Source organism: Vulpes vulpes, chromosome 12 (assembly GCF_048418805.1).
Source record: "Vulpes vulpes isolate BD-2025 chromosome 12, VulVul3, whole genome shotgun sequence".
In the NCBI taxonomy this organism is placed as follows: Eukaryota; Metazoa; Chordata; class Mammalia; order Carnivora; family Canidae; genus Vulpes; species Vulpes vulpes.
The window spans coordinates 111,289,494-111,315,803 of NC_132791.1; the positions used below are offsets into that span (position 1 = coordinate 111,289,494).

The 26,310-nt window shown below is 37.4% G+C and overlaps 2 protein-coding genes across 2 annotated transcripts; both read left to right on the forward strand.

Annotated features, from left to right (window-relative positions):
* The first annotated feature begins 409 nt into the window (after positions 1-409).
* On the forward strand, positions 410-7,979 carry LOC112920185 (olfactory receptor 8B8-like). Its single transcript, XM_025998836.1, has 2 exons — positions 410-420; positions 7,043-7,979. Exons 1-2 carry the CDS (start codon positions 410-412, stop codon positions 7,977-7,979), a joined length of 948 nt encoding a protein of 315 aa, XP_025854621.1.
* Positions 7,980-24,865: 16,886 nt separating this feature from the next.
* LOC112920186 (olfactory receptor 8B3-like) lies at positions 24,866-25,798 on the forward strand. The gene has a single exon (XM_025998837.2). The coding sequence runs from the start codon at positions 24,866-24,868 to the stop codon at positions 25,796-25,798; it is 933 nt and encodes a 310-aa protein (XP_025854622.2).
* The last annotated feature ends 512 nt before the right edge of the window (positions 25,799-26,310 follow it).

Genomic DNA, 26,310 nt, shown 5'->3' on the forward strand with positions numbered 1-26,310 from the left:
GAGTTTGATAAGTTCTTTATATATTCTGGATACTAAACTTTTTTATAATAAATTTATTTTTTATTGGTGTTCAATTTGCCAACATACAGAATAACACCCAGTGCTCATCCCGTCAAGTGCCCCCCTCAGTGCCCGTCACCATTCACCCCCACCCCCCGCCCTCCTCCCCTTCCACCACCCCTAGTTCGTTTCCCAGAGTTAGGAGTTTTTATGTTCTGTCTCCTTTTCTGATATTTCCCACACATTTATCATGTCACTTACAAATACCTACCCCCATTCTGAATGTTGCCTTTTAATGTTGTTTCTTTCTCCAAGTGGAAGTGTTTTTTGATGAAGTTGCAATAGTTTATTTTTGCTTTTATTTCCCTTTGCTGCAGGAGACACATCTTGTAAAAGTCTGCTACAACCAATGTCAAGGAAGTTACTGCCTATGTTCTTCTCTAGGATTTAAATGGTTTCCTGCCTCACATTTAGGTCTTTCAACAAATTGGAATTTATTTTTGTGTATGACGTAAGAAAGTGGTCTAGTTTCATTCTACTGCATGTCACCGTCCAGTTTTCCCAACATAATTTATTGAAGAGAGTGGGTTTTTTTTTTTTTTTGTCCACTGGGTATCCTTTCCTGTTTTGTCAAAGATTAGTTGACCATATAGTTGTGGGTCCACTTCTGGATTTTGTATTCTCTTTCATTGATCTATGTGCCTGCTTTTGTGCCAGTACCATACTCTTTTGATCACTATAGCTTTGTAATGTGAGTTGAAGGCTAGAACTGTGATCCCTCTAGCTTTGGGATTCTTTTTCAAGATTGCTTTGGCCATTTTGGTTATTTTGTGGTTCCACACAGGTTTTAGGATTGTTTATTCTAATTCTGTAAAAACTGTTGTTGGAATTTGGTAGGGATTGTATTAAATATGTAGATTGTTTTGGGCAGTATAGATATTTTAACCATACATCTTCCCATACATAAGCATGAAATGTCTTTACATTTCTTTGTGTTGTTTTGAATTTCTTTCACAAGTATTCTCTAATTTTCATAGTGTAGATCTTTATCTCTACATAGAGATATTTATTTTTTTAAATAATAAATGTTATTATTTATTTTTTTAGTTTTTTAAAAAAGATTTTTATTCATTTTTTCATGAGAGACACTGAGAGAGACAGAGAGAGACAGAGACATAGGCAGAGGCAGAAGCAGGCTCCCTGGGAGGAGCCCGATGTGGGACTTGATCCTGAATCTCAGGATCATGCCCTGAACTGAAGGCAGATGCTCAATCACTGAGCCACCCAGGCGTCCCTCTTTGGTTAGGTTTATTCCTTGGTATCTTATGGTTTGGTGCAATTGTAAGTGGGATCAATTCCTTGATTTCTCTTTCTGCTGCTTCATTATTGTTGTATAGAAATGCAGCAGATTTCTCTACATTGCTTGTGTATCCTACAAGTTTAACTGAATTTGTGTATCAGTTCTAGCAATTTTTTGGTGGAATCTTTTCAGTTTCCTATATAGAGTATCATTTCATGTGCAAATAGTGAATGAAAACCTCCTTGAAGATTTGGATGCCTTTTATTCCTTTTTGTTGTCCGATTGCTGATGCTAGGACTTCCAGTACTGTTAAATATTATTGGGTGAGACTGGACATCCCTTTCTTGTTTCTGAATTGTTTGTTGCTCCTGAGGAAAGCAGAGCTTTTCCTTTGTTGAGGATGATATTATCTGTGGGTTTTTCATATTTGGCTTTTACTATACTGAGGAATGCTCTCTCTACTCCTAATTGGTTGAGGGTTTTTATCATGAATAAACATTGTTCTCTGTCAAATGCTTTTTTTCTGCATCTATTGAGAAGATCAAACTGTTGTTATCCTTTCATTTATTAATGTGGTGTATATGTCAATTAATTTGTTAATATTGAACCACCTTGCAGTGCAGTAATAAATCCCACTTGATTGCGGTGAATGATTCTTATAATGTAGTGTTGGATTCACGTTGCTAGTATTTTATTGAGAATTTTTGCATCCATGTTCATCAGAATATTGGCCTGTAGTTTAGTGGGGTCTTTGTCTGATTTTGGTATCAGGGTAATGCTGACCTCATAGAATAAATTTGGAAGTTTTTCTTCTATTTCTATTTTTGGAATAGCTTGAGAAGAATAGATATTAACTTTTCTTTAGATGTTTGGTGGAATTGGCCTGTGGGGCCATCTACCCCTGGACTTTTGTTTGGAGATATTTGATTACCAATTCATTTTCTTTGCTGGTTATTGGTCTGTTCACACTTTCTATTTATTCCTGTTTCAGATTTGTTAGTTTCCGTGTGTTTAAGAATTTATCCCTTTCTTCCAGATTGTCCAGTCTGTTGGCATATAGGTTTTTATAATGTTCTCTTATAATCATTTGTATTTCTGTGGTGTTGGTTGTTATTTTTCCTCTCTCATTTGTGATTCTATTTGTTTGAGTCCTCTTTTCTTTTTGATAAGTCAATTTTATTAATTTTTTCAATGAACCACATCCTAGTTTCATTGATCTGTTCTATTAATTTTTAGTTTCTATATCACTTATTTCTATTTAATCTTTATGATTTCCCTCTTCTGCTGGCTCCACTTGTTTTTTTTTTTTTCTGTTGTTGTTTTTTGTTGTTGTTGTTGTTGTTGTTGTCGTTTTGTTTTGTCTTAGCTTTTTAAAGTGTAAAGTTAGGTTGATTATTTGAGGTTTTTCGTGCTTCTTTTTTTTTTTCTTGCTTCTTTAAGTAGGCGTGTATTGCTGTACTTTCCTTTTCTGACTGCTTTTGCTGCATCCCAAATGTTTTGGGCCACTGTGTTTTCATTATCATTATTTTATGTTTTTTAAAAAAATTTCTTCTTTAATTTCCTTGATAATCTATTCATTCTTTAGTTGCAGCAGTTTAACCTCTATGTATTTACAGTCTTCCCAAATTTTTTCTTGTGATTGATTTCAAGTTTCACAGTGTTGTGATGGAAAATATGCATGGTGTGGTCCCATGTTGAGGGTATAAATCTTAACAATTAGGTCTTCTTGTTGGATAGTCCCCTTTATTATGAGATAGTACCCATCTTCATCTCTTGTTACAATCCTTGGTTTAAAATCTAATTTGTCTAATATAAATATTGCTTTTCTGCCCTTCTTTTGATGTCAGTTTGCATGGTAAATATTTCTCCATCTCCTCACTTTCAATTCTGCAGGTATCTTTAGATCTAAAATGAGTCTTTTGTAGGCAGTATATAGATGTTTTTTAATCTATTCTGTTACCCTATGTGTTTTGATTGGAACATTCATTCCATTTACATTCTGAGTCATTATTGATAGATATGAATTTTATTACCTGTTTTGTGTTGTTTCTGGAGATTTTCTCTGTTCCTTTCCAGTCTTTGTCACTTTTGTTCTTTCTTTCCCAAAGAGTCTCCTTTAATATTTCTTGCAGGCATGGTTTAATGGTCATGAATTCCTTTAGTTTTCATTTTTCTTGGAAATACATGATCTCTTCTTCTATTCTGAATAATAGACTTGATAGATAGCATCTTTTTGCCTGCAATTTTTCTCTTTCAGCACATCCAATATATCATGTCACTTTCTTCTGGCTTGTCAAGTTCCTTTTGGCAGATATGCTGCTAATCCCATTTGTCTTCCTTTGTAAGTTAAGGGCTCCTTTTGTCTTGTTGCTTTTACAATTTTCTTTTTTCTTAAAGAACTCCTTTAGGCATTATTTTTGACAACTGTATGATGATATTAATTTGGGAATATTGAAAAATTGATGTACGTAGGCATAGAGAACAGATTCCTTCAATCACCAGAAGTATTATGAGGCATAATGGCTAAATAGGAACCAGAGATCACAATCATAATTCAAAGGTAGAGATGATTCAGCAGCCAGTAAATTTGTGTTAAGTCTGAGAATATTGAGTTAGAGCATTTTATATCTTACCTGACTATAAGCATCCTTCCTGGAAATTGATATAGGCCTGAGTCTGAAGGTGGAAGTCAGATTAGCTCAGTTAAGAAAAATGTAGAGTGGATAAGTGGTTGACCCTTGGTCTTTGTATAATGCATATACTCACATTGCAAGTTTTGTGCTTTTTATTTTTCTAGGTCATAGTTTTGGGAATCTGCCATGATTTGGGAAATTTTCAGGCTTTTTTTCTTTGAATATGCTTTCTGGTTCTTTTTCACTTTCCTGCTGAGGCTTTTTTTTAGTATTTTTATTTATTTATGATAGTCACACACACACACACACACACACACACACACACACACACAGAGAGAGAGAGAGAGAGAGAGGCAGAGACACAGGCAGAAGGAGAGGCAGGGTCCATGCACCGGGAGCCCGACGTGGGATTCGATCCAGGGTCTCCAGGATAGCACCCTGGGCCAAAGGCAGGCACTAAACTACTGTGCCACCCAGGGATCCCTCCTGCTGAGACTTTTGAAATGCATATATTGATCCACGGGGTAGCATCCAATAAGTCCCTCATGTTTTCTCCACTATTTTTCATTCTTCTTTCATTTTGCTTTCCTGACTGAATAATTTTCAGTGACCTTTAACCAAATTCAGTGATCCTATCTTTTGTTTGATCTTGTTTACTTTTGATTCCCTGATGTATTTTCCAGTTGAGTTATTGTATTCTTCAGCTCCATGATTTCTGCTTAATACTTTTATAAAGAACCTATTTATTTCTTTGAGAGAGAGAGAATACAAGTGTTGAGGAGGGATAGAGGGAGAAGCAGACTTCCTGCTGAGCAGGTAGCCTGACAGGGGGCTGGATCCCAGGCAGACAATTAGCCAAATGAGGCACTAATGTGCACCTGTTTAATATTAAGTTTTCTGTCTCTGTGTTGAAATTTTCCCATAGTTTGTGTATTGTTCTCTGACTCCAGTGAGTATCTTTATGACAGTTGTTTTGAATTATCTATCAGTTAAATCACATCTTTTCCTTTTATTAGTGTTAATTTGTGGAGATTTCTCTTATTCCTTTTTGTAAAGTATTTCAACTTGCCTTCATTTTCATAGACTCTCTGCATTGGTGTCTGCACATTAGACAAAACACTGATCTGTCCAAATATTCATGATCTTGCCTTGGACTCTAGAAAGTACCACCAATACGCTTGGTCAGAGACTCTGGAGGCCTCTCAAGTTTTGCAGGTTAATCCTCTTTCTTTGTTCTTAGTTGTTCCTTCACTCCCACCCCCAAGCATCCATTGTGTTAAATTGTGTCTGTGTTCTAAAATAAGTGACACTGAAGCCAATTCCTCAGCCAGCTCACAGGTAATTTGTGCTATTGGACATGTGGTGTACATTTTCCCCCTCACCCAAGAGAAGCTGTAAGAAAGGAGTTTTCAATTGCTTGCTATATACTGGGCCAGTGGGAGGATTTCTGGTGACTTCCAGCCAAACCACCATCTTTTTTGTCTCTCACCCTGGGCAGCTAAGTCTGGCATGTCTTATCTCTCCTCTGCTTTCTGACACAGATTATCTGGAAGCCAGTTTTCTGAATAGACCTAATAACAGTTGGGGCATTGGATACACAGTGTACTTCTTGTCCTCCTCAGGGAGAAGCCAGGAACTGGGGAGTTTTGTCCCAGTTTGAAAGTGCTGTGCAAGGATAACTCTTACAACAAGGGGATATAGAATTTTCTTGGCAGTTCCAATATGACTAGATTCATGTTTTAACTGGGGGCAGGATTACCGTAATTAGTATCTGGATTTCTTACAAAGGGAATATGTACAAAAAACGTTTGGATCAGTGTGTTCATTGTGGCTAGGAGGTTCTAGCTTCCTCTTCTGCTGTCTAGCTGAACAGGAAATGAGAATTTCTTTTTGTCTCCTCTTTGAGAGATGCCCAATCCCTACAGTAGAGGGAAACCTTGAGTATAATTTTGACTCCCTAAGGAATTAGAGATACATCATGGTCCTTTGTGTAAATACATCCCCTCAATACCCTATTACACCAGAAACCATTCCCTGTGGAAGAGACTGAGTAAGCTTCTGCCCTGTTTATGACTGAGTACATTATATCATTCCACTCACCTTAAGTCTTCTGTGATTTACCAAGTGGCAAAAATGATAATCAAGGCTGTTTATTTCTGTGTGCTGCTTAAGAGGACTCAGAGTCAGAAGTTACTATCTGTGGTTCAGAAGGATTTCCAGGACACATCAGAATTACTTGTGGGCTATGTGCTCCTACGATCAAAACAAGCCAACCTTTGAGGACTAAATCTGCCCTTTCAGGACCACAGGGCTAATTCTGGTAAGGAAGAACCAAGGTGTTCTTGCCTAAAGAGGGTGAGTTTCTGAATTCCATTTATATTCATGTCTTCCTTTTGTGATGGAAGTCCAGGGATCTAAGATATGCCAGTTTCTTTCTAGGTTTTGCAGCCCTGAGACTTACCTGAAATTAGTAGAAGGACGTGTTTGAGGGGAGGGTGATGGTGCAGGGAAGGTTCAGAGACATCATTAGATTCAAAGGATGCAATTTATCATTCAATTCCATGGACAGATCTCTCACTTTTGTACATTTATGGTTTTTACTCTGTGACATAAGGCAGTAGCTTAAACTTGCCTAGACTCTGATCCTTTAGGTTTGAGTTAGAAAGAATGTTCTTCATTCCCACCACATCAAGTCCAATCCCATTAGAGGCCAGCACCAGTTTGGTGGGGTTGTTGCCTCCAATTTACTGGTTAGGAGAAGGGTCATGTGGTCAAAGAAATGAAATGAGAGAAGACGATTCTCTCTTGGTCCAATCTTCTCCCTTAACCTTTGGTTTTCACAACAATCCTGTTGGCATATGGAAGCACCGGCCTTCTTGCTGTGGGTAACGTTTTGAATGTCTTTGCTTATTCAGCTTATAAAGTCTCTAATGAGGGAATGCTCATATCACTAGATTCATGATAATAGTAAAGGGGATTCTGTGAGTCCAGGTTGGGCTAGTCTCAGATATTCCCAGAACAAACCCAACTCTTATGAGGAGATATGGTGGGAAAATTTGAATTGTTCTCCGTGTAACTTTTTCTTTTGTGCTCACAGATCCCTTTAGAGAAGAATGGCCCCTGGAAATGCTTCTCTTGTGACTGAATTCATTCTGGTGGGGCTCACAGACCTACCAGATCTCCAGCTCCCCTTGTTCTGCTTGTTTCTCCTCATGTATGTGGTCACTGTGATGGGAAATTTATGCTTGGTCACTCTAATCGGGCTGAATCCACACCTCCATACCCCCATGTACTTTTTCCTCTTCAATTTGTCCTTCATAGACCTCTTTTATTCATCTGTGTTTACACCCAAAATGCTGATTCACTTCACATCCAAGAAAAATATTATCTCCTACATGGGGTGCATGACCCAACTTTTCTTTTTCTGTTTTTTTGGTATTTCTGAAGCTTATGTGCTGACATCCATGGCCTATGATCGCTATGTGGCCATCTGTAACCCACTTTTGTATAATGTTGCCATGTCCCCTAATGTGTGTTCCCTCCTTATGCTTGGTTCATATCTGATGGCATTCTCAGGTGCCATGGCTCACACTGGATGCATGCTGAGACTGACCTTCTGTGATGCAAACACCATCAACCATTACTTATGTGACATCCTCCCTCTGCTCCAGCTCTCCTGCACCAGCACGTATGTGAATGAGCTGGTGGTTTTCATTGTGGTGGGCATCAATGTGATTGTGCCTAGTGTCACCATCTTTGTTTCTTATGGTTTCATCCTCTCCAGCATCCTGCGCATCAGCTCCACTGAGGGCAGGTCCAAAGCCTTCAGCACCTGCAGTTCCCATGTAATTGCAGTTTCTCTCTTTTTTGGTTCAGGTGCATTTATGTATCTTAAACCATCTTCTGCTGGGTCTATGGATGAGGGGAAAATCTCCTCTGTCTTTTATACCAGTGCGGTTCCCATGATGAACCCCCTCATTTACAGCTTGAGAAACAAAGACATTAAAATTGCTGTGAGAAATACTTTGAACAGGAGACAGTTTTGAGCAGAAAGAAATTCTCTCTGTGTAGTTTATTACACACAGGGAGATTTTGTGTGTAAATAAAGCACTTTGATTGGCTATCTTCCTATCTTTTCCTAGTACGGTAAAGGGAGAGTGAGTCTCATATTTTATTTTTAGTCTTTATAAAGTAGGTCCTATTCTTTTCCTCACCAATACCACAATATCATCCTCATCTTTTTGTTCTGCTTAGTAATAGCATTAGGTAAGAAACATATTGTCTTTTTCTTTTCCTGTTTTCATTTCGAACTTGTTTTTTCCTCTGGAACATGATGAATGGTCTTTAAAGTATTGAATTAAGTTACAGGAGGGTTACAATTCATTTTTAAGGGTACTCTTATCTGCCACTTGTTATTAAAACATGTATCAGGTACTCTATTTGTATTCTCATTTTTCCATCCTCCAATTGGCAAGAATATGTCTCCATTAATGGCAGAGGTTGAAGATTCTATAATGACAATCAAGGTTAATTCATTTTGCATATATAAACATCACATACCAAGAGTCTTTTCACAGACTTTTCTTTTTACCTTTGTATAGTCAAACCAGCACATATCTGATCATCAAAATATATTTATTGTATGGATGGGAAAGTGAAACTTAGTATAGTTAGATTTACCTAAAATCACACAGCTTTTTTTTTATTTTTATTTTTTTTCACACAGCTTTTAAAGAAAAAGTTTAGACTAAGTTCTTAGCTTTCTGGTTCATGTCTATTACTCTATGTAGTCTATTTTGCTTTACTTTTTTCTTTTTTTATTTCAAGTTTTTATTTAAATTCCACTAGTTGATGTACAGTGTAATATTGGTTTCAGGTGTAGAATTTCATGATTTATCACTTACATAGAACACTCAGTGCTCATCACAACCCGTTCCCTTCTTAACCCCCATCACCCATTTAATGCATCTCCCCATTCCCTCCACTCCAGCAACCTTCAGTTACTTCTCTGTTTACTTCATCTGTTTTATGGTTTGCCTCTCTCACTTTCCCTACCCCCCATATTCATTTGTTTTATTTCTTAAAATCCACCTATGAGTGAAATGATATGTTATTTCTCTTTTTCTGACTTACTTTACTTAGCATAATATTGTCTAGATCCATCCACATATTTGCAAATAGCAAGATTTCATTCCTTCTTATGGCAGAGTAATATTCCATTGTTCATATATCTTATATCTTCTATATCTACATATATATTACATCTTCTTTAGTTGGTGAACTTTTGGCCCTTCCATAATTTGTCTCTTGTTGATAATGCTGCTATAAACATTGGTTGTATGTCTTCCTCTGAATCAGTATTTTTGTATTCTTTGGGTAAATACCTAATAGTACTATTGCTGGATTATAGGTTAGTTCTATTTTTTTCCTTTTGAGGAAATTCCATACTGTTTTCCAGAGTGGCTGCACCCGTTTGCATTCCTACCAACAGTGTAAGACAATTCCCCTTTCTCCATATACTCTCCAACATCTGCTGTTTCCTGTGTTGTTGATTTGATCCATTCTGACAGGTGTGTGGTGATATCTCACTGTAGATATGATTTGTATTACCCTGATGATGAGGGATGTTGAGCATCTTTTCATGTGTCTATTGTCCATCTGTTGTCTTCTTTGAAAAAAATGTCTATTCATGTCTTTTGCTCCTTTAAAAAAAAGACTTTATATATTTATTCATGAGAGACACACAGAGAGAGGCAGAGACATAGGCAGAGGGAGAAGCAGACTCCTCATAGGGAGCCCAATGTAGGACTCAATCCCAGGACCCCAGGATCACGCCCTGAGCTGAAGGCAGACGCTCAACCACTGAGCCACACAGGCGTCCCATCCTTTGTCCATTTTTAAACTGGGTTATTTGTTTTTATGCGTTTTGAGTTTGGTAAGTTCTTTATATATTTTGGATACTAACCCTATCATATGTTAATTGCAAATATCTTCTCCCATTCTGAAGGTTGCCTTTTACTTGTGTTGATTGTTTCCTTTGCTGTGCAGAAGCCATTTATCTTAATGAAGTCCCAACAGTTCATTTTTGCTTTTGTCTCCCCTGCCTCAGGAGACATATCTTGTAAGAAGTTGCTATAGCTGTTGTCAAAGACATTACTACCTGTTCTCTAGGATTTTGATGGTTGCCTGTCTCTCATTTAGATATTTCATCCATTTTGACTTTTTTGTTTGTTTGTTTGTTTATGGTGTAAAAAAAGAGTAATGGTCCAGTTTCATTCTTTTGAATGTAGCTCTTTAGTTTTCCCAATATCATATTTTGAAAAGACTATTTTCTGTTTTTTTTTTTTGTTTTTTTTACCATATAGCTGTGGGTCTATTTCTCTGTTCTCTATTGTGTTCCATTGATCTGTGTGTCTGTTCTTGTGCCCATACCATACTGTCTTGATCACTGCGGCTTTGCAATATAATTTGAAGTATGGAATTGTGATGCCTCCAGCTTTGGTTTTCTTTTTCAAGGTTGTTTTGGCTATTCAGAGTCTTTTTTGGTTCCATACAGATTTTAGGATTATTTGTTCTAGCTCTGTGTGAAATGCTGTTGTTAATTTGAGTGAGATTGCATTAAGTTTAAATTGCTTTCGGTAGCAAAAATAGATACAGACATTTTAACAGATGTTTTCTTCCAATCAATGAAACTTAAAATGTTTCTCCATTTCTTTGTGTCATCTTTAATTTCTTTCACCAGTGTTTTATAGTTTTCAGAATGCAGATGTTTTGCCTCCTTGGTTAGGTTTTTCCTATGTTATCTTATGGTTTATGGTGCAATTCTAAAGGGGATTGATTCCTTGATTTCTCTTCATGCTGCTTTCATTAATGGTATATAGAAAGGCAACAGATTTCTCTACATTGATTTTGTATCCTGCAACTTTAACCAAATTTATGTATCAGTTCTAGTAATTTTTTTTGTCGTCTGTGTGTATTCTTTATAGAGTACTATGTCATCTGCAAATAGTGAAATCTTGACTTCTTCCTTGCAAGTTTGGATGTCTTTTTTTGTTGTTGTCTTATTGCTGTGGCTAGGAGTTCCAGTAAGTACTATGTTAAATAACAGTGGTGAGAGTGGACAGCCTGTCTTGTTCCTGACCCTAGAATTTTCTTTACTATTATCATGAATCTAGTGACATGAATATTTCCTCATTAGAGTCTTTATAAGCTGCATTCAAAACTTTACCCACAGCGAGAAAGCCAGTGCTTCCATCTGCTAACAAGACTGCTGTAAAACCCAAAGGTTAAGTGAGAAGGTTGAAATTAAGCTAGAAATCAATCACAGAATAAAAACAGGACAATGCACAAATTTGTGGATATTAAGCAACACTCTTTTAAAGAAACCAATGGATCAAAGAAGACAGCACAATGGAATTTGGGGAATATTTACATATGAGTGAGAACAAAGCCACAACATAGCAAAACACATGAGATGCAGAAAAAGCTGTGGCATTTTCTGTGGAAATTTATAGCTATGCACGCTTACATTAAAAAGCAAGAAGCATCTCAAATTGATGACCTTATTTATTTCACAACTTAATAAAGTAAGAAGATGAAAATAAGCACATATGTAACAGGAAAAATGAAATAAAGACTAGAGCAGAAATAAATAAAATAAAGAATAGAAAAACTATAGAGAAAATTAATAAGGCCAAAAGTTGGTTTATTGGAAAAATCAACAAAAATGACAAGACTTTAGCTAAGTGGACTAAGGAAAAAAAAGATTCAAATTAATCACTTCAGAACAAGATATTGTTGATAAGACTACATGATCATGAGCATTTCCTGACTCAATAAATGAAAGGAATAAAAATAAATAAAAAGAATAAAATGCCTACCTTATTTCTGTGTGAAAAGGTTTTTCACCCCTCCTCAGCTTTCAGTTCTATACGACATTTCCCCCTATTCCATAATTGATAGCTACAATTTGTTGGAGGGACTGAGATAAGTTGAACATTATTTTTTTTTTCTCATTTCCTTGACTTTTTGTATCTCTAAAGCAAGTTAAAAAATGCAGAGTGGAACTATCACGGTTGCTTGGTTATAGAGTCTCCAAGGGAGCTATGGCTTATATTTGAGCCAATTTCAATTTAAATAATTTTTTATTGGAGTTTAATTTGCCAACATATAGCATATTACTCAGTACTCATCCCGTCAAGTGCCCCCCTCAGTGCCTGTCACCCAGTCACCCCCTCCCCCCTCCCACCTCCCTTTCCACTATCCCTATTTCATTTCTCAGAGTTAGGAGCCTCTCATGTGCTGTCACCCTCACTGATATTTCCCACTCATTTTCTCTCCTTTCCCCTTTAATCCCTTTCATTATTTTTTATATTCCCCAAATGAATGAGACCATATAATGTTTGTCCTTCTCCGATTGACTTACTTCACTCAGCATAATACTCTCCAGTTCCATCCATGTTGAAGCAAATGGTGGGTATTTGTCGTTTCTAATGGCTGAGGAATATTCCATTGTATACATAGACCACGGCTTCTTTATCCATTCATCTTTCGATGGGCACCGAGGCTCCTTCAATTTAAATAATTTATGATAAAAGGACATTGCAGAAGTTTTTCAGAATGGACCAAGTATATCCACTAACATCACACAGCTGTACCTCACACTTATACTGTGTATTTGTGCTAAAATCCTAGCCCAACAATCAAGTATATTGAAGTGCTTAATGGACATTTGATAGCATTAAGGTATTTTCATATTAATTTAGGTGTAAAATAATGTTGTTATTAGAATTTTAATAAATATTTATCTTTTGGAAATACATTCTAAAATATGATATCTCCATTCTTCCCCAGAGGAACTCCACTGTAGAGAGGGTTAAGTAATGGTGGTAGAGATGAACAGGGTTGGCTATGAGTTGATAATTTTTGAAACTTGGTGATGGGTTATGCATAGTAAATTGTAATATGCTCTCAACTTTTGTAGATATATGACGGTTTTCATGGAATGTTAAAAAGTTTAAAAATGTCAAAGAAAAAAATTCAGAAATAAAGTAGGGATGTTACTACCACTTGTACTGAAATGAAAAGGATTGTAATAAATGAGTGTATGCCAACAAATTGGATAATCTAGACAAAATTGATAAACTTCTGGAAATTCAAAGCCTACCATAACTAAATCATGAAGAAATAGAAAATCTGAGTAGATCTATGACTAGTAAGGATATTGAATCAGTAATTAAAAATCTCCCAGGAAAATAAAGTCCTGGACCTCATGGCTTCACTGGTCAATTCTTCAAAATATTTGAGGAAGAACTAACACCAATCCATCTTAAGCTTTTTCAAAAATTGAAGAATATGAGACACTTCCTAACTCAGTCTTTGAGTCTACCATTACCCTGATACCCAAGCCAAACAGACACTGCAAGAAATCTATAGACCAATATACTTCATGAACATCAATGCAAATATCCTCAACGAAACACTAGCAAATCCATTTCAGCAGCATGTTTAAAGATTTATACACCACGATTTTTTCCTACAATATAAGGGTGGTTCAACATATAAAAATCAATCAAAATAACACACCTCATTAATAAAATGAAGAAAACACACACATACACACAATTCATGTCAATTGATTTTTAAAAAGCATGGGACCAAAATCAACATTCTTTCATGATAAAAAATTTTCAACATTTTCAACAGACTAAGAGTAGAAGGAAACTACCTCAAGAGAATAAGGAAAAGCTGTACTTGAAAAACCCAAAGAGAGACAGACATGAGAGACTCCTAACTCTGGGAAATGAACAAGGGGTGGTGGAAAGGGAGGTGGGCCGTGGGTGGGGGTGACTGGGTGGCAGGCACTGAGGAGGGCACTTGACGGGATGAGCACTGGTTGTTATACTATATGTTGGCAAATTGAACATCAATAAAAGCAAATATAAAAAATAAATATAAGATAAATATAGAGGCCAATGGTATATATTAGAAAATCCAGATATAACCTTTTGCATAAAATTGGAGATTTTCTTGAATATGACACCAAAAACAAAGGCAAAAGAAACAAAGATAGGTAAGTGAGATAACATCAGATAAAAAGTTTCTTTAAGGGCACCCAGGTGGCTGATTTGGTTAAGCATTTGCCTGCAGCTGAAGTCATGATATCAGGGTTCAAGGATTGATCCCCATGTTGAGCTCTCTGCTCAGGGAGTCTGCTCCTCTACTCTCTCTCTCTCTCTCTCTGAAATAAGTAAATAAAATTTCTTTTTAAAAAAGCTTCTTTAGAGCAAAGGAAATAATCAGCAAAATGAAAAAGCAACCTATGGATTGGATGGAAGTGTCCGTAGCCATATATCTGATAAAAGGTTATATCCAAAATATGTAAGGAACACTTGAAACTCAATAGTAACAACAATACAAAGCAAATAACTTTATTTAAAAATGGGCAAAGGACCTGAATACATATTTCTCCAAAGAAAACTTGGAAGTGCCCAACAAGTATATGAAAAGATGCTCAATATCACTGATCACCAGGGAAATGCAAATGCAAACCCTAATGAGATATCACCTCATGTCTGTTACAATGTCCATTATCAAAAAGACAATAGATAAGCATTGTTGAGTTTGTGGAGAACAGGGAATCCTTGTACGTGTTGGTCAAGGTGCATAAGGTTTCCTTTATGCAAGATGAATAAGTTCTGGAGATCTAATGTACACTGATGTCACTATAGTTAACAGCACTTTGTTGCATACTTTAAAATTTTGGTATTTGCTAAGAGTTGTCTTAAATATTCTCCCAAAGACAAAAGAAGAATTCTCCCACGAAGAAGAAGAAGAAGAAGAAGAAGAAGAAGAAGAAGAAGAAGAAAGAAAGAAAGACAGACAGAAAGAAATGACTACATAAAGTGATAGATATTTTGATTTATTTGATTGTGGCAATTATTTGAGTCTTTACACTTATAAAACCAAGTCATATATCTTAAATATATGAAATTGTTATTTTTCAATTATATCCTGTAAAGAAGAGGACAAAAGAAAAAAATAACTTTGACTCAGTTTTTTCTTTAGTTTTACTAAGGCTGAATCATAGTTTTAAGGCAGATTTTTGACAAACTTTCAGTTGTCCAAGTTAATTGGAGAACAATTGAAAGTTCTTGAGTTAGAGAATGACAGATATGTGCTTTCAGAGCTCATTCTAGCAGCAGTGTGGCTGGTTAAATGAAAGGATGTACGTGAAGATTTTAGAAAATAGTTAGGAGCCACTACAGGTTAGTATTAGAGTTAAGTTAAAACCTAAAAACTGCCTGAATTTGTATGGTGGCTGAGCAAAAGGAATGGAAGCCTTTGCCCCTACTGGTTGTAGACTCTATTGCTTAGCATGTGGGATTTGTGGGAAATATTCTAAAGGTTTGCAACCAGAGTATAGTATTATTTTCAGAAATACTTGAGTTCTTACTATGTATGCTGTATTATATACATATATACGTGTATATTGTACATCATATGCTTAACAAATAAGACAAAAATGGTGTTTATTCTTACAGAAGTTATAATTTTTGGAGAACAGATGAATTAAAGGAGAAGATGTCTGATGAGTGTGATGATGGAGGATCTCTTGGAATTTATATAAATGACAACTGGAATTAGTTGACTATCATGGGACAGGTACTGTTCAAGCCATTTTGGTTACATTTTATCATTTAATCAACATAACAACTTAATGAAAAGTCGGGTTTTATTTTTGTTTTGATTTTTACATTCTATTTTACAAAGATACCAGAAGACAAGAAAAGTAATTTGGCCCTGGTATTATTAGTAAGACTGAAGGTAGGATTCATACACACATTCTCTAACTGCACAGCTCCATTTATTTTGTGTGTGTGTGATGAGAAGAAATAGATGACCTCAGTTACTGAAATGTTACACAAGTCCCAGCAGAATGGTCAGGTACAAATATCCAGTAGATGTTTAGAAGTAAAAACTTCAGGGATGCCTGGGTGACTCAGTTAAGTGTCTGACTTTGGCTCAGCTCATGATCTCAAGGTCCTGGGATTGAGCTCTGCATTGGGCTACTTGCTCAGCAGGGAGTCTGCTTCTTCCTCTTCCTCTGCTGCTCCCCTACTCATGTTCATTCTCCCTCCCTCCCTCCCTCTCTCTTTTTCTCTCTCTCTCTCAGATAAATAAATAAAATCTTAAAAAATAAAAACTTTAGAAGAATATATGGCATTAAAATTATTTTAGAGATATCTCAGGAAAGAGACAATAGACATTAGATTCACCCTCTTGAAAACTTCCAGATAAAGAAATAGAGAGGGGATGAGGCAAAATGGCAAAAGAGTGTGGGGGGGGGGGGGTCCTTGTTTTATCTGGTCCTTTTCATTTAGCTAGATAACTATCAAATCATCCTGAACACCTGTGAATTCAACCTGAGATGGAAGAAAAGAATGGCTGGATTTATAGAAATAGAAAAGTGACCACTTTTTGCAAGGTAGGAGTGAAGTGAAGAGAAATAGAGGGTATATATTAGAAGATAAATGGCACAAGGGGGGAGCCTTTGTAAGCCAGCTTCCAGAAAGTGATACGAGGAAGAGTCCCAGGTGGGATAGTGCGGTCTCAGGATCCCCAGATTCACAGAAAGAACAGAGGTGCCTAAGTTGGCAGAGTTCCCAAACCTCGGAGCAGGGAATCTGGTTTAAGTCAGTGAGCCCTGAGAGGTGGCTTTCAGCTGGGTTCACCCATAAACTGCAAACTGAGGTGGGATGGGGTGACTGCTTTCCATGTAGCGTCCCTACAAAAGATTAGAACACAGCATCCATCCATCTTCCTCTGGGAGAGGCAGAGTGGGTGCACTCTTGACTGGACAAATACTCTCCATGCCAGGGCCCTGCAATGGACAGAAATGGAGCAACCCTTGCTTTCCCCAGAAGGGGTGGAGTTGGTGTGCAAAGGAGCAGGCAAATGCTCTCCCTGCTGGAGCCCTGCAAATTGCACAAATCAGCGTCATTCTGTCTTCCCATGGGAGGATCAGAGTGGGAAGGCACCATAGGAGTCTGTAGAGTTTGGAACACATTACGATCTTTGAACTCTGGAGCTGGAGATCGGGGCGTGGCCATTTTAATTTTCACACTCTAAAGAGGTCTAGAAGGCTCCAAGGAAACAAAGTCTCAGGTGCAAATGGTTTACACTGAGCCTGGTCCCCTGGGAAGGGATGGTGCAACTCCACTCTCTACTCAGGAGCAGACACCCAAGAATCAGCACAGCAAGCCCTTCCCCAGAAGACCAGCGAGAAGAGCAGGTGAACAGCAAGTTTACTGGCCAAACAGGACTACAGAACTCCAGTGCTAAGGGAGGATGGTACTCAGAACTTGATTTTTTTTTCTTATGATTTGTTTATCTTTCAGTTTAAAATTTTCCATTTTTTTTCTTTTTTGTATTTCAACTAGTTACTCATTTTATTAGCTCTTTGATTTTAAGTCTTTTTATAACTATTTTTTTACAATTACATTTTATAGATATATTCTTAATTTTTGGCTTCCTTTTGCTGTATTCAATTTTATTTTTGTATATATATTTGTTCTTCTTTTTAAAATAATTTTGGAATTTAGTGTCTTCTAAAACAGAGACCAAAATACACTCAGAACCAAGTGGATCACCCTCTTTTGTACACTCTATGAGATTATATTCTCCCTCCCCCTCCCCTCCCCCTTTATTTCCTTTTTGTTTTTGTTTTTGTTTTGTCTTTGTCTTTTTCTCTACTTTTCTGTTTTCTGATCTCTTAAAATTTGTCTAGTGTGTATTTTGCTTGGGTCATTTGATATTATTGATTCAGTTCACTTGTTCATCAATACTTCTCTGGACAAAATGACTAGAAGGAGGAACTTGCAACAGAAGAAAGAACCAGAGGTAGTACTCTCTGGCACAGATCTAATCAATATGCATTTAAGTAAGATATCAGAGATGGAATTAAAGAGCTTAAAAAAAAGCATAAAAGACTCTAGAGAATCTTGTGGTGCAGAAATGAGAACTAATTAGGCTGAAATTAAAAATACTCTGAGATGCCATCTAAATTGGATTCTCTAACACCAGGGTAAATGAGGGAGAAGATAGAATAAGTAATATAGAAGACAAGTTGATGGAAAAGAAGGAAGCTCAGAAAAAGAGAGATAAACAACTAATAGCCCCTAAGGAGAGGCTCTGAGAGATAGTGATGCCATGAAAAGAACCCACATCAGAATTGGAGTGCCTGAGTGTGTGTGTGTGGTGGGGAGGGGCAGAGGTATTTTTGAGCAAATCATAGCTGAAAACTTCCCTAAGCTGGGCGGGGGGGAAGCATTCATATCCAAGAGGTAGAGAGAACCCCTCTCAAAACCAATTAACAATAGATCAACAACCTGACATATAATAGTGAAGCTTGCAAATTTCAGAGATAAAGAGAATTTCATGAGAGCAGCTCAAGACAAGAGATTCTTAACATACAAAGAGAGAAATATCGAATTGACAGCAGACCTCTCAGAGAGACCCAGCAGGCCAGAAAAGGGCTGGCATGATATATTCAGGGTACTAAATGAGAAAAAGATGCAGCCAAGAATACTTTATCCAGGAAGGCTGTCATTCAGAATGGAAGGAGAGGTAAAGAGCTTCCAGGACAGACAGAAACTAAAAGAATATGTGACCACCAAGCCAGTCCTGCAAGATGTATTAAAGAGGATCCTGTAAGTAAAGAGGAAGCCCAAGAGTAATATAGTCCAGAAAGAAACAGAGGCCATCTACAAAAACAAGGACTGTACAGGTAATACAATGGCACTAAATTAATATCTTTCAATAGTTACTCTGACTGCAAATGCTCCAATTAAAAGACACAGGGTATTAGATTATATAAAAGAACAAGACCCATCCATATCCTGTCTACCAGACACTCATTTTAGGCCTAAAAACACCTTAGACTGAAAATGCAGGGTGGGGAGTGGTGGAGAGTCATTTGCCATGCAAATGGACCTCAAAAGAAAGCTGGGGGTAGCAATTCTCATGACAAATTAATTAGATTTTAAACCAAAGACTGTAGTAAGCATGGAGAGACACTATATAATATCTAAAGGGTCTATCCAACAATAAGATCTAACAATTGTAAAAATTTATGCTCCTAATTTGGGAGCAGCCAATTACATCAACCAATTAATCACCAAAGTAAAGAAACACATAGATAATCATACATTAATAGTAGGGGACTTCAACACCCCATGCATGGCAATGGACAGATCATTGAAGCAGAAGATCAACAAAGAAACAACAGCTTTGAATGATACACTGGACCAGATGGACTTCACAGATATATACAGAGCATTCCGACCTAATGCAACAGAATATGCACTCTTCTTGACTGTACATGAAACTTTCTTCAGAATAGATAATATCCTGGGTCAGAAATCAGGTCTCAACCAATACCAAAAGATTGGGATTATTCTCTACAAATTTTCAGACCACAATGCTTTGAGATTTGAACTTAATCACATGAGACAATTAGAAGGAACTCAAAAGTGTGGAAGTTAAAGAGCATTCTACTAAAGAATGAATTGGTCAACCAGGAGATTAAAGAAGAATTAAGAAGATTCATGCAAACTAATGAAAATGAAAGCATTAACTGCTCAAACCTTTGAGATACAGCAAAGTCAGTCCTAAGAGGGAAGTACATTTCAATATAGGCCTTTCTAAAATAATTAGAAAAATCTTAAATACACAAGCTAAACTTACACCTGAAGGAGCTGGAGAAAGAACAGCAAATAAATCCTAAACAAAGCAGAAGAGAAAAATAAAGATTTGAGCAGAAATTAATGAAATGGAAACAAGACCAGTAGAACAGATCAGTGCAGGGATGCCTAGGTGGCTCAGTGGCTAAGCATCTGTCTTCAGCTCAGGGCATGATCCCGGAGTTCCAGGATTGAGTCCCACATCAGGCTCCCTTCAAGGAGCCTGCTTCTCCCTCTGCCTATGTCTCTGGCTCTCTCATGAATAAATAAATAAAATCTTTACCAAAACAAACAAACAAAAAAACACAACATCGAAAGATGAATGGATAAAGAAGATGTGGTTTATGTATACAATGGAATATTACTCAGCAGTTAGAAACGACAAATACCCACCATTTGCTTCAACGTGGATGGAACTGGAGGGTATTATGCTGAGTGAAATAAGTCAATTGGAGAAGGACAAATAGTGTATGTTCTCATTCATTTGGGGAATGTAAATAATAGTGAAAGGGAATATAAAGGAAGGGAAAAGAAATGTTGAGAAATATCAGGAAGGGAGACAGAACATAAAGACTCCTAACTCTGGGAAACGAACTAGGGGTGGTGGAAGGGGAGGAGGGCGGGTGTTGGAGGGGAATGGGTGACGGGCACTGAGGTGGACACTTGACGGGATGAGCACTGGGTGTTTTTCTGTATGTTGGTAAATTGAACACCAATAAAAATTAATTTAAAAATAAATAAATAAATCAAAAACAAAAACAAAAACAAAAAACAGACCAGTGCACCTAGGAGCTTGTTTTTTTGAAAGAACTAAGATAGATAAACCGCTAGCCAGACTTATCAAAAAGAAAAGAGAAAGGACCCAAATTAATAAAATAATGACTAAAAGAGGAGAGATTAAGATGAACACCAAGGAAATACAAATGATTTTAAGAACATATAATGAACAGCTGTCTGCCAACAATTCGGGCAATCTGGAATAAATGGATGCATTCCTGGAGACTTATAAATTACCAAAACTGAAACAGGAAGAAATGGAAAACCTGAGCAGACCCATTACCAGCAAGGAAATTGAAGCAGTAATCAGAAAACTCCCAAACAAACAGGAACCCAGGGACAGATGGCTTCCCAGGGGACTTCTTCTAAATTTTTAAAGAAGAAATAATACCAATTCTATTGAAGCAGTTTAAAAAGGTAGAAATGGAAGAAAAACTTCAAATCTTATTCTATGAGGCCAACACTACCTTGATCCCAAAACCAGATAAAGATCCCATCGAAAAGGAGAATTACAGACTAATACCCCTGATGAACACACATGTCAAAATACCAAGATACTAGCCAACAGCATCCAATTACATTAAATCCAAATATATTAAAAGGATTATTCACCATGACCAGTGGGATTTATTCCTGGGATGCAAAGGTGGTTCAACATTCACAAGTCAATTCATTCACAAGTCATTCACAGTCAATGTGATAGATCACATTGATAAAAGAAAGGACAAGAACCATATGATCCTCTCAGTAGACACAGAAAGGTTATTTGACAAAACAGCATCCTTTCTTGATTGAAACTCTTCAAAGAATAGGGATAGAGGAAACATACCTCAATATCATAAAGACCATCTATGAAAAGCCCATGGTGAATATCATTCTCAATGGGGAAAAACTGAGAGCTTTTCCCTTTAAGGTCAGAAACATGACAGGGATGCCAACTCTTATAACTGTTGTTCATCATAGTATTAAAAATCCTAGCCTCAGCAATCAGACAACAACAAGAAATAAAATGTATTCAAATTGGCAAAGAAGTCAGATTCTCACTCTTTGCAGATGACATGATACTGTATGTGGAGAACTTAAAAGACTCCACCCCAAAATTGCTAGGACTCATAAAACAATTCGGCAATGTGTCAGGATACAAAATCAATGCATAGAAATCAGTTGCATTTCTATACACTAACAATGAGACTGAAGTAAGAGAAACTAAGTAGTCAGTCCCACTTAACAATTTCACCAAAACCCATAAGATACCTAGGAATAAACCTAACCAAATAGGTAAAGGATCTGTACTCTAAAAACTACAGAACACTTTGAAAGAAATTGAGGAAGACACAAAGAAATGGAAAAACATTCCATGGTCACAAATTAAAAGAACAAATATTGTGAAAATGCCCATACTACCAAGAGCAATCTATAGATTCAATGCAATATCTATCAAACTACCATAAACATTTTTGACAGAGTTGGAACAAATAACCTTATGATTTGTATAGAACCAGAAAGACCCCAAATAGCCAAGGAATGCTGAAAAAGAAAACTAGAGCCAGTGGCCTCACAATGCCTGACTGCAAGCTATTCTAAAAAACTGCGATCATCAAGACAGCATGGTATGGCACAAAATCAGACACATAGATCACTGGAATAGAATAGAAAACCCAGAAATAGACCCTTAATTTTATGGTCAACTACTCTTCAACAAAGAAGGAAAGAATATCTAATGGAAAAAAAAGTCTCTTCAATAAGTGGTGCTGAGAAAATTGGGCAGATATATGCAGAAGAATGAAACTAGACTATTCTCTTACACTATACACAAAGAGAAACTCAAAATTGATGAAAGACCTAAGTGTGAGACAAGAATCCATCAACATCCTAGAGGAGAATACAGGCAGCAATCTCTTTGAGCTCAGCCGCAGCAACTTCTTGCCGGACACATCTCAAGAGCCAAGGCAAACCAAAGCAAAAATGAACTACTGGGACTTCAAGATAAAAACCTTCTGCATAACAAAGCAAACAGTCAACAAAACTGAAAGGCAACCTATGGAATGGGAGAAGATATTTGCAAATGTCATATCAGATAAAGGGCTAGTATCCAAGATCTATAAAGAACTTTACAAATTCAACATATAAAAAACAAAGGATCCAGTCAATAAATGGGCAGAAAGACATGAACCAACATTTCTCCAAAGAAGACATATAAATGGCCAACTGACACATGAAAAAAAAAATGCTCCACATTGCTTGTCATCAGGGAAATACAAATCAAAAGTACAATGAGCTATAACCTCACACGTGCCAGAATAGATAAAATCAACAATACAGGTAGCAGCAGATGTTGGTGAGTATGTGGAGAAAGGGGAATTGTCTTACACTGTTGGTGGGAATGCAAACTGGTACAGCCACTCTGGAAAACAGTATGGTGGTTCCTCAAGATGTTAAAAATAGAGCTACCCTACATCCCACAGATGTAGTGAAATGAAGGGGCACTTGCACCCTGATGTTCATGGTAGCAATGTCCACAATAGCCAAACTGTGGAATGAGCTGAGATGTCCTTCAGTAGATGAATGGACAAAGAAGATGTGGCATTATACAGTGAAATATTATTCAGCCATCAGAAAGGATGGACACCCACCATTTATAATGATGTGGTTGGAACTGGAGGGTACTATTATAAATGAAATAAGTCAATCAGAGAAAGACAATTATGTGGATTCACTCATATGTAGAATATAAGAAATAGTACAGTGGACCATAAGGGAAGGAGGGGAAACTGAATGGGAAACAATCAGAGAGGGAGACAGACAAGCCATGAGAGACTCTGAACTCTGGGCAACAAACTGAGGGTTGCTGAAGGGGAGGTCAGTGGGGGAATGGAGTAACTGGGTGACGGGAATTAAGGAGAGCAGGCAATATGATGAGCCCTGGGGGTTATATACAACTGATGAATTATTGAAAACTAGATCTGAAATAATGATGTACTATATGTTGGCTAATTGAATTTAAATAGAAGAAAAAATTAAAAAAGAAAGAAAAGACATAAAGAATCCTGAATACAGAATCTTTGCAGAATATTTTCCATTTAAGATATGGGAATAAAGAGGGAAATAAACAGTATAATAGATTTCCCTTCAGAGACGAAGAAGACAAGGAAAATGGAGTTCATTTTTGGCTCTGTCTTGGGAGATGGACAATCCATACAGTGTTGAGAAAACTTGAGTAAATTTTGAGTCTCCAAGGAACTAAAGACAAATGCACAGTCTAGAGTGTATATACAGTCCTATTATTTCCCTTTTACACACAGGAATAATCCCAAGGGGAAGAGACTGAGCAAGCTTCTACTGTGTTTATAAGCACGTACATTGTATCATTAAACTCACCTTCAATCATCTGTATCTTAGAAATGGCAAATAAGGTAAAAATAAAGACTGTTTTCCTCTGTTGCATGAGAGAACCAATGTCATAATCAGAAATTATGACCTGTAGTTTGGAAAGATTTCTAGGGCATATCTGAAATTGAGTGTATGCTACATCCTTTTGGAATCAAAGGGACTAAAGGCCTCAGAACCTAAAATAACCATTCCAGGACTGCAGGGGTAAAGAGCAATGATAAGGAAGCACTGAGATATTCTGGGCAAAGGAGGGTGAGTTCTTGAATTCCACTTATATGAATGTCCCTCTTATGAGTTGGAAATCCAGAGATCAAAGATATGTAACTTTCTTTTTCATTTTGTGCAGTTCGGAGGTTCATGTGAGCAATAATCTGTTCAAGGGGAGATCAGGGGATATTCAGAGACTTAAGGGGCACAGGGATACAGTATCTCTGTCAGGAAGTTCCCTTTCCATGGATAGAGCTCTCACTCTTTTTGATTTATGGCTTTTATTCTGTGACATGAGTCAGTAACTTAACCTGTCCTAGACTCTGGTTGCTTAGTTTTCTAATATATATACTGTTCTTGTCCCCATCATACCAAGTCTAACGTGCATTAGAGACCAACACCAGATTGGAGTGACTCTGCTTCCAATTTTACTTGATGGGAGGTTTAAGTGAAGGAGGAAATGGTGAGTCCAGGGAAGGACAGCTGTGCTTTGGTCCATCCTTCTCCCTTCTTCCCTGGTTTCTCAAACAGTCCTGTTTGCATGTGGCAGGACTGGACTTCCCTCTTTAGGCTAAATTGTGATGCCCCTTTCTCTATTTAGATTATAAACCTCTAATAAAGGGGAAGGTAGTGTTTCTCAGTATCATGATAGGGATAAATGACTATATTCTGTGTCCAGATTTCGTTAGTCTCAGGCCTCAGGTATTCTCAGTGTATATCCCCTCTTGTAGGATGAAATATTGTGGGAAAAGCTGGCTTTTTCTCTAATGCAATCCTTTTTTTTTTCCTGTGCTCACAGATCCCCTTGGAGAAGAATGGCTCCTACAAACTCCTCTTTTGTGACTGAATTCATTCTGATGGGGCTCACAGACTTACCAGATCTCCAGCTCCCCCTGTTCTGCCTGTTTCTACTCATGTATGTGGTCACCCTGTTGGGAAATTTGGGCTTGATCATTCTAATCAGGCTGAATTCACACCTCCATACCCCCATGTACTTTTTCCTCTTCAATTTGTCCTTCATAGACTTCTGTTATTCTTCTGTGTTTACACCTAAAATGCTGATTCACTTCACATCCAAGAAGAATATTATTTCCTACAGGGGGTGCATGACCCAGCTTTACTTTTTCTGTTTTTTTGTTATTTCTGAATGCTATGTGCTGACATCCATGGCCTATGATCGCTATGTGGCCATCTATAACCCACTTTTGTATAATGTTGCCATGTCCCCTAATGTATGTTCCCTCCTTATGTTTGGTTCATATTTGATGGCATTCTCAGGTGCCATGGCCCACACAGGATGCATGCTGAGACTGACCTTCTGTGATGCAAACACCATCAACCATTATTTTTGTGACATCCTCCCTCTGCTCCAGCTCTCCTGCACCAGCACGTATGTGAATGAGCTGGTGGTTTTCATTGTGGTGGGCGTCAACATCATTGTGCCCACTGTCACCATCTTCGTGTCTTATGGTTTCATCCTCTCTAGCATCCTGCGCATCAGCTCCACTGAAGGCAGATCCAAAGCTTTCAGCACCTGCAGTTCCCACATAATTGCAGTTTCTCTCTTCTTTGGATCAGGTGCATTTATGTATCTTAAGCCATCTTCTGCTGGGTCTATGGATGAGGGGAAAATCTCCTCTCTCTTTTATACCAATGTGGTTCCTTTGATGAACCCTTTCATTTACAGCTTGAGAAACAAAGACATTAAACTTGCTCTGAGAAAAATCCAGAGTAGGAGAGTGTTTTGATCAGAATCTATGTCTTTGTATGTAGTTTTAGGACTAGTGTATTCTGTTTCTTTCTTCTTTCATCAGAATAGTTTAGGTGGGAGTGTTCATATCCTATGTCTTTATTACCATGGTGAAGGAAATTTGAATCTTCTGTCAATTTATTTCCTTTTTTTGGGCTGAGTAATATATACTTTATTGATGGTACATGACAAGGTAGGGCACCCTAATTTCTTCCCCTACTTCAGACATTCTGAGTTGGAAGCTACATAGAGGTTGGGAGATTCTTATTGTGTTGGGGGATGAGTTGTGGCAAGACTCCCCAGAAGCTGAGGGTCTCTCTCCTACTTTTGCTCTTTCTGGGGCTGGTGGTCTAGAGGGCTCTTACTCTTGAGGACCATGTGGATTGTATGGTCCACCATTCGGTTCTGTAGCCAAATTCATTACCATACCAGGAAATGAGTTTCTCACAGTTGTCACTAGTGCCAGCCTCTGCATGGAAGGTAGAAGAGTGTGTGTCACTGTTAAAGTTG

Excerpts from the sequence above, each read along its gene's own strand:
- LOC112920186 (XM_025998837.2), top strand. The coding sequence starts at position 24,866 with ATGGCTCCTACAAACTCCTCTTTTGTGACTGAATTCATTCTGATGGGG.